The following is a 9,549-nucleotide window of genomic DNA, read 5'->3' as shown; positions in this document are numbered from 1 at the left end:
GTTTGCAGAGGTATATGGGTTGAATTGAGAAGCCTTTTTTCTTACAACTTTGTTGGATATCACCTAGTTAAAAAGATTAACAAGAGCAGAAAATTCTAAGATACTCTTGCAAGTGATCCTGTAAGATACCGCTCAAGGTAGTACATTCTACTTTAAAATCACAGTTTGTTTTTTCAAGATTTTTTTTTTATAATGAATGACATGACACACGCATTTAGTGCTAACTTGGAAAAATGCTACAGTATGGAAGTGTGTTTTGGTTGGTTTCCGTATTTTGATGTACTGGTCCCTCATTGTTAAACGTAACTAGAAGGCTTGACTTTACGATGTGGTATACCACAAGAGGGAGTAGACGGCTATTTGTAAGTTATGCTGCTACATACAATGCAGATCACAATGCTAAGGATGCTTAACTTACAAAGTGAAGAAAGACTTACTATTTTTCTATAATATTAATAATGCATTTCTATCATGAGGTAAAATACAAATCCCCGATTTCATCAGAGGACTACTTAAAAGCAGCTTAATTTGTAAACAACAGATAGAAAGTTAGCAGAATAGCGTAAGATCCCCATCAAGTTAAAAGGCAAACAGGTTGAAAGGACTTCCCAACATGCACAGACACTGTAAGTATATATAACAGAAGAGAGGCTTGCCTGACAGAGGTGAAATGCCCTCTGTGTTAGTCTTCAGAAGAACCTTCAGGTTTGCTATGTTACTCAATTTTTCCTTCTGATATTTATTAGATTTCCCCCTCCACCTCCCCAGTAGCAGCCTGAAGTAAGCAGGTCTGGTCTCAGTACTGTAGCCTGTTCTAGGCAGGTCTCCAAGAACTGCAGGAAGACACAGCTATGAAAGCATGTCCTATCCTGCATAAATAAACCCTTGTACTTGCCTTCATTTTTTATATTCCTGCCAATAAACTGACTTGTACATTTTTATGCTGGTTTTCATTTCTCACCCCTAATAGATGGTGAGATGGTGTAGAGTTTTGATAATAGATGGTGTAGAGTTTTGATTCTCATTGCAGGATACTTTGCATACCACAAAACTGTGTACGCTAGTACCTTACACAGAGGAATAGTTCTGTCTATTAAAGATACAAATGTGGAATACAGTCTACATTCTGGCAATCCCTGCCAGCAGTTTTGCAATGCTAAAGTGTCTTTTTTTTTTTTTTTTTTTTTGTTGTTTTGTGTATAGTATCCTGAGAATATTGAAAATCTTGCTGAACTGCAAAAGAATATTCTTATTTTAGCAAAATACATATTCACTCTCATCTATTTAGCAAAAAATGCATCCTTACTTTATCTCATAATGTGCATATCACTCAGTAATGGTATAATCTATACAGCAGTAAGAACCATATAATTATTTCTCATCTAAGTATTAATTACAATTGTGTCAATCTTTGGAGTGTTGAATGATGATTACAGTTGAAAATTATTTGGTATTTACAGAAAATCTAAGTGCAACTTTAATAATTTGGATGATGCTTCCTTTTAAACACAATTACATATTTATGGTACTCATTTTTACATATTCTTTAATGGGGGTAGTAAACTGAAGTCCACTTTATCAGTGTAAAATTATTATTTTTTTTAATCAGTAAAAATACCCCCAAGCAATTAGTGGAGATGATCCTCTGACAGCTCTACTAACTAGTACTGGATGAAGATGTATTTTAGTCCTTAAGTGGAGGGTACGGTTCTTGTGTACCATGCAAGATTAAACTCTCACATCTGCAGTTTACCTCTGCTGTTCAAGCTAGTGTGGATCTCCAACTTGTATGCAGTTATCAGATGAATGCACAAGAAGTCCAGGTTTAAGAACAAAGGCCACAAAGATTTGTGTACAGAAAAATTTCAATGGAAAGGATCATGCCTAATAAAAGAGGTTTCTGCACAAAGTGAGGTTCTCTGTTACTGTGCATGTCAAGTCCAGCATCTGTTATTTACATCACACTAATGCAATTACTAGATGTCAAGATTCTTTGTAATGCTCCAGGCTCCTTACCAAAGAAAGAGACCAGTTAGTGCCTGAAAACGCAGTCATGCGTGGGAATTGACATGAAGTATCTTCTGGGATTCCAGACACTGCCCTTCCCTTGGCACTAGCAAGTCCCTGTGAAGGGCATGCAGCTCCCAGGCCTGCACACAGCTGTAGTACAGCTTCTGTAGGTAAAGCTGACCAGGGTTTTGCGGATCCGCTGCCACCTTGTCATCACTTGCCACTGGTTTCTTCTGAGGAAGCCTTACAGCAGGCTTTGCAATGGTCTGTAAAGCATGGTAGTGGCCAGGCTTTCCAAAGGAAAAATGTAATTGTCAATATAACATCCTTCTTTTCCATTTGCTCCTATACAGTACTGTTAGTCATGCTTGGCAGGCAGTGCCTCTGTCTACTCAAAATACATATTTAGACAAAGAATTATTTTAAAAAGCCTTGTTGCCAGGACACTGAATGAAATGTACTACAAAGACAACAAAATACTCTTCCTTCTGCTTGAAAACATGCAAAGTATCATAAAATCAACAAGTAGTCTTGACTGAATAACGTGTATCTACATTAACAGTGACTGATTTCATTGTGTTTTGAAATGCTTCAAAAAGGTCAAATATGCTGATTATCACTGTTTCTCTTTGATGCTGTGTGATGTTGTAGAACTTTGAAGCCAAAAAGGGGAATTTAGTTAAAACTTTCAAAATTTTCTGTAAAAAATAAAATCTCATTGCAACCCTGTTTAAAGATATAAAATAGGTAAAACCTTCAGAGGTTTTATTCTTCCATTTAAATGGTTTTTGTTGGTTCTTCAGAAGAGTTGAAGGAAAGAGACACTTTAATTATATGACCTGATTCAGAATAGCTTGATAGGTAGGAGAAGAATTTTTCAGCACTTCAACTGGAACAAGTGATACAGGGGTATTCTGTTGACGCGCCACTGTCTCGTACCGGGAGGTAGCCCCCAGAGTGAGAGGTGACAAAGAGATGGATGAAGTGGGCTGCTGCAAGTTCTGCAGCCTGACTGCACAATTTGCAGTGCATGTAGACCCACATGCTGCTTCCAGGCCAATGTTTATAGATGTTTCATTTCTTCGACAAGGGTCCGTAACAGAATATGGGGGAGGATTATCTGTGGGAATATATGTTTGTCTTGCTCCTGGCCCTACGCATTCATCATAGCTGAAAGAAAAAAAGGATTTTTCATTAGATTCCTGTGAAAAATGCCACAGTACATTATTTTCAGCATAACAGGGGCAGGCCAAGTGAGAAGAAAAGGATTGTCTGGTGTTTTGTTCTTCAGCCCACATTCTTGCTTACCCTGCTATGTGAGACACTCAAGAACATAATACTTAAAAGCACATCTCCAAATACCTAAAGATCATCCCAGAGGTCTTGATGAAAGTTCAGACCCCATTCTCCTGCATGAAACTAACATCTGTGGCAGCACCATTCAGCTGAGGTGCCTGGGGATAAGCCCAGCTCCTTACTGGAGCAGGAGCAAGAGGACTGATGCTGCAGTCTTCCACAAACCTGTGCATACTGAAGCCCCAGCACACTGGGGGTTCGTTACTGTTCTCACAAAAGTAGTTGAGTTAGAAAATGGCTGGGGAAGAAGGAAGTGGTGGTGCTGTTTTAGTCATAAAAAAAAGCAATGGAGGGCTTTAGATGAAGTGAAGTTGTCACATTAAATGCAGTCCTCCTGACTCAAAGGTCTCTGGTGTTCAGCCAGCTACATGTGGTGGGTTGTTTGGGTTGCAGATCTATGCTGGCAGGGGCAGCAGGATTTCTTGTTGAGGTGCAGAGCTGTGATGAATAATCTTGACAGACTCCTGCTGGTCATTCAGAGACTTGGGAGACTACCCGTCACGTTCCTCCCATGAAGGAGGTATGCAAGACAGACCAATTTATGCAGTTTCTGTCAGGAGACAGCTCAGGCCTCATAGATCTGTCAGTGCCACCAAGCTAGAGCCAAACTGTTACCTCCTCAGTCTGCTGCCATGTTCAGTGCTTGCTGTCCTGCTGTGAATGCAGACAGGCACCTTAGATTGGAGCTTGGACTGCAAAGCTTAGTAAATAATAAGCCTACATAGACCAGTGTGTCTTTATGTTTTCCTATGATCTGTGTTGCAGGCAGAGGATGGGAGTGGACGGAGTGTACATAAGCAGGTTCTCTGTGCATTTGTACCGTGCTGCACTGGCCCTGCCCAGCCCTATGAGCTAAAGGGCTCTGTCTGCTGGGATGGCACTGCGGCCCTAGGGAAGGCTGAAAAGCCTGAAAGCTGGTGAATCCGGTCTGTTACCTGGGCGGTCCACTGTCTGGCTATCCTGGCATCAGCTGTTTGTTCACAAATAAAAACTGACTCCAGTTTTGCTATACCAGCCAGTCCAGGCCTGTTGGTATGAAGTAAGGTCCTGTTTTCCTGGCTCACTGGCTACAGGCAAAGTGAGGACGAGTCATAACATCATGATCTTAAATGCTGGACCTGCTTTGTGGCTGCCTTGTTTAATTGTGGCAAATCTCTCAATTCTGAAGAAAGGAATGTTTCCTGTAAATAACCATTGCCCACTCAACCTGAAAAACAGTTCTGCTGGAGCCAGACAAATTAAGAACCCATTTCCTCAACCATGCTAACTGCAGAGCTATTAAGATCTAGGATATTTCCTGAAACTTTGGATATTTAGCATATGCCTTCCCAACAAACTGCAGGCAGTTATCCTGCCCCCTATAATTGCATTTCTGACAGACTAAACGGAAGCTAATAAACCCTACTTGTAGATTGTAAGTGGCTTGTGGCAGGGCAGCTTGCATTGGTTAGTGTGAGCTCTAATCTTCTGCAAGTAGAAAAATGCTTGTTTCTGCTGTGCTCATTCACACCTTTCTCTGAGCACTCCTGAGGATTTTGATGGTGTTGTTCCTAGTCAAAGTGGTGGAAGTGGATTTTGGAGAAGAGAAAGGTAAGAAAATGAAATCTTAGTACTAGGTTACTAAATAACTCAAATATCCACAGGTGTGTTTATTTTTACATCCCTTTTATCTTTATATTCATGAGGACAATGGTTTTGAATTCAGACTAAAAATTTCAATTTCCCCATCAGAAAGAATGCTATTCAAAACCAACTCTCTTCTGAAGATCCTGAATAGGGTTGCTAGATACTTCAGAAACAAGTCCCAGTACGTAGGAGGTTGAATTGCTTTTATCTAGCATAGATAAACAGATAAGGGGAAAGATTTGATAATTGCATAGATAATGGAAAGGATTTCAGTCCAGCCTCTACTAAACCCATTGACACTTTCAAGCATACCTGATATTCTTTTAAAAGATCTTAGACCTTAGTCAGAGATCAAGGACCTGATGTCCTTAACTCTTAATGAACTCAGTGAAGGAAGAGCCACTCTTCACTGGATTACGTACTTAATCAGGCTAACAAAGAGCACTTACTGGGTCCCGTTACCACAGTAGAAAGAGTTACGGTTTTTGAAAGGCCACGGTAAAGTTTCAAGGTGAAATATGTTAAATCCTTTTGCTAAGATGCAAAGGGGAAGAAACATTTCTGTCTCCCAATTCTGGGCCTGGGCCCAGCACATGAGAAGTCTGCTACTGACCTGAAAGAGGAATGGGCATAGCATGAACCTTCTACTTACTGTTACCTGATCACCTGCATTTCTTTCCCTTGCATTTACTTTAGTATCTTTCATAGACTGCAGCTCAGCTCTGTAGAACTAAAATGTTCAGTGGGATAAACAGTGAAATGATCTTTTGTGAAGGAGGCTTTTAAGCATCAAGGCAAATGGGTAGCAAATTACAGTTTTCAAGACCTGGCATTTTAGCATTTAGTTCCAAATATCAATTATATTAATATTAGGGCACTTTTTCTTCATACATACAATGGATAAAAAATAATTATCTCTTTTCAACAAACTTAAATGCAAGTAATATTTCCCCCCTCTTTTTTGGCAATTAAGATTACATTTTAAAAATTGAATAGGGCAGTAAAGAACACACACCAGATCTTCAATTCGGTAACTTTTTGGCACCTTCACAGCTGTACCTACAGATCATTGTGACCAAGGAGACAACTACAAATCATTCAAGTAGTTGTTTGGTTTTTAAATAACTTCTTATATTTAGCAATTTATGATCTTGATACGCAGTTTCCCATAATCTCTTCTAAGCAGGGTATCTTTGCTTGTAATGCTGACATTGCAAACTGCTATTGCTATGATACTAGTAGTGGAGGCTGCAGATAAGGTTCCTAGCATTTTCCGTTCAGGATAGAAGGGAGATGAATTAAGGTCATGCAAGCAACTTTAACTTTGTGGGTTTTTCCCTAGCTTCCAAGTGTTTTGTGTGTGTGTTTTTTTTTCCTTTCTTCTCTGTTTAACAGCCTCAGTAATTTGGTTGTGCTTTGAGTGCTATTCTAGGGGTATTCCTGTAGTATAACTAACTACAAGCATTAATTTTATTTTGCAGTCTCTCCTTCAAAGAAACCATAATATGTAAACTTATTCAGCTTTACCAGGATTCTAAGCAAGTATTATAAGACGTAATACACGGTTCTGCAGGCACTCACTGTCCAAGTCTGTTGATGGCTGGAAAATCATTCCTCAAAAGAGGAATTTAAAGGATTACTTACTAAAAATTATAATAGGAATAATTTCTTTCAGTTGATTACCATGTAATCAAGTGACTGATACTGGACTAAATCTTTACTGTTATCTTAAAATAAAGCTTCATGTTTGACAAGAAGAGGCAAATGGACTCTTGCATTTTATCACAGTGAAGTATGTATCACAAACAAAGTGGTACCGCAAAGTTGTCCTACAGTGTAGGGTCTGCACCTTTTGGCATACTTTTTAGGTTTCTTTCCTTTGCTGCTGTCTATGGTGGGGGTTTTTTTTTGTTTGTTTGGTTGTTGGGGTTTTTTTCAGTATTTTTTTTTGGCCTGGTTTCTTGTCAGAATAACTTTATTGTCACAGTAGACTATGCTATTCAGTTTTTAAGGGATAATTATATGAGGAAAGGCAAGGAGGGCTGATGTCTCTTATCTTACTATCATCTTACCACATGTAAACGTAATCTGCAACGAGAAGAATGTTGCTTAAAGAAAAATACAGCAGCTCCTCAGGCTGACCTTGTTGACTCAGAGGGTTGAGGAAGGGGAAATAACTTCATGAATTTGTCAGGTCTCATTGCAATAAATATTAGAGTAAGCTTGTTGCTAAGGAAACACAAAAGCTTATTCAACTAGCTGTCATTCAGAAATTATGACCTACTCTGGGGAAAGAAGGGTCTGCTTACAGAACTTCTTAAGATACAAACAATAGCTAGGGAAAAAAAGGCAAATCTGGGGAATGAATACTTCTTTGTGAAATAGATGTCATTTTGTTTATTCTGTTCATTTGTTACATGTTATGAGTCTACTGAAATTTCTCCTCTTGCATTGTTTCCATTTTGCGGATGCCAGACTGTCTTCTTCTAATAATGGTAAACAGAATCACTGAATCTGGAAAATACATGTGCTGACAGATTTAAGCTCTGATGAAAACAACACAGAAGATATTTGTATGATGTTGTTACCTAAAAAAGGAAAGCTGAAACTGGAAGAATATACTGTAACACTCTAGAAAAAGAATCAAAGGAAAAAAAAATTGATGTGTTTGATGCCTATGTAAGTAGTTCAGCTCATGAACTACTGATGATTTTCCATCTCTGATCATGCAATCTACTGATGATGCTACCTCTGATCACGCAATCTACTGATGATGCTATCTCTGATCACGCAATCTACTAACAGCTGGGTTTGTAGGACAGCAGCTTGGGAATCTGTCAGTGTTTCCTTTGAAGTGTTTTTTCTTAGAATGCATCTATGGTGATGTTATACATCTTTGGTGATGTATAACTACCACGAGGAAATGTATAATTTTTGACAGAACTGCTTTTACAGTTACATAAGTCATGAGATGAGATATTTTTCTACATTTATTTTTGATACTGACAGTTTTCATTTGAGATACTAGGTACATTTCAATTCTGTTACTTCTTGGCACCTTCACAGCACCTACAGATCATTGTGGCCAAGGAGACAACTACAAATCATTCAAGTAGTTGTTGAACTACTGACTATATTTTTGAGTTTTCTTTTGGATGCTTTGTCAGTGATTATAAAGTGATTAAAGCATTAGTTTAATATTCTAATATAATAGCAATCCATTCCATATTACTGAGTGTCTCAGTCATTCGTTTAGTTCCATTCTTAAACAGTGACTTAGAATAAAGAGTCAGAACATCTTTATTAAAAAAGAAACACCCTGAACTGTTGGGCCTAGTAATTAGGAGAATGGTAGTGCAAGAATAAGCAAATGTAGTTAAGTGGCACCTCCTTCTATGCAGTTTCAGTTGTCTTAGTTACTGCGTTAGCATGAAATCAAAATCCATTTGTCTTTGGGCCTGGATAATGCAAGAGAATTTTTCACTATGATCCCAAAGTACAGTGGGTGAGGGGCTAAGTAACAAACATGTAACACCTAGAGGAAACAGCCACAGCATCAGCCAATACAGGGCCCTGAGGAACGATCCAAAGCTCTGCAGTATTGTCTAGGAATGTTTGGTTGCACAAATGTGGCTATTTAAACAAGGGGGAGACTCCTTTTAAGGTACTCTGAAGGAATCTCGCTGTTTTTATTAGCTGTAAAACAACACTGATCTCCTAATTTAATTGACTTCTGAGCTCCCAGAGGTGTGGTAAATTCACCTCCAAGCTGCCCACCTGATCTTGAAATAGGTAACCATGAACAAATAACACTGGTTTCTTTGTTTTTTCAATCTTAAAGTTTTTAAATAGTAAAAAATGTAACCCAGGGTATTGTTCAAGGAAACATCTAAGGTTTAAGTAACCTAACCTTTGAAGAGACACTAAACCTAGAATGATTTTTTATTTTTTTTCTTTCCCCTTGCTTTTTTTTTCTGTTCATAGTTATTTCTGGAATTTCTAAGTGCACATAACTACAGTAAGACTATTAGTGTTAATAAGCACTAAAAGTCTGGATCTTTATTCTGCGCTCTGTGTCAAGATAATCTTGAGGAAGTTGTGACTCTTTGATTAATAAATATTCCAGATGAAAAATGGAATTTTTGTTTTCATGAGAACATACACCAGACAGCATTTGAAACTGGTATCATACAGTTTCAACATAATTGTGCAGCTTTAAACAACTGAAATGAATATTTTAAATCAAACAAGTCATTCTATGATGAAGGGTTGGAACTAGATGATCTTAAGGTCTTTTCCAACCCTAACTATTCTATGATTCTGTGATTTTCTGTGGTACATTTCAGCCTGGCAACAATTTCATATAGTAAGGACCACTTGATCAAAAGTAGTGTTAGGTCTCTGGATTTGGGTAACCATTATTCAGTAAATGATAGTGAAGGTATGGGCACTTGTTGAGTAATAATAATTAGTTAAGACAAAATAATCTCTTGTAGCCTCCCAAGCCATGGAGTTAATTCAAAACAGGGTTCTAAACAACAATACCATTCTTTGTAT

The 9,549-nt window shown here is 38.2% G+C and overlaps 1 protein-coding gene across 1 annotated transcript in view; it reads right to left on the bottom strand.

Annotated features, from left to right (window-relative positions):
* Positions 1-2,840: 2,840 nt before the first annotated feature.
* The window catches only part of LOC104404880 (protein BEAN1-like), a gene marked incomplete at its 5' end in the record, with an annotated part of 16,069 nt that continues 9,360 nt past the window's right edge, over positions 2,841-9,549 (bottom strand). The window contains one exon of the mRNA XM_010013415.1: positions 2,841-3,180. Within this exon, the coding sequence (XP_010011717.1) occupies positions 2,841-3,180 (340 nt within the window). The remainder of the gene's footprint in view (positions 3,181-9,549) is intronic.

The sequence above is a fragment of the Nestor notabilis genome, unplaced genomic scaffold (assembly GCF_000696875.1).
Source record: "Nestor notabilis isolate BGI_N333 unplaced genomic scaffold, ASM69687v1 scaffold16344, whole genome shotgun sequence".
Taxonomy (NCBI): Eukaryota; Metazoa; Chordata; class Aves; order Psittaciformes; family Psittacidae; genus Nestor; species Nestor notabilis.
Note: the sequence above shows the minus strand (reverse complement) of the source record. Positions and strands in the feature narration are given on the sequence as shown.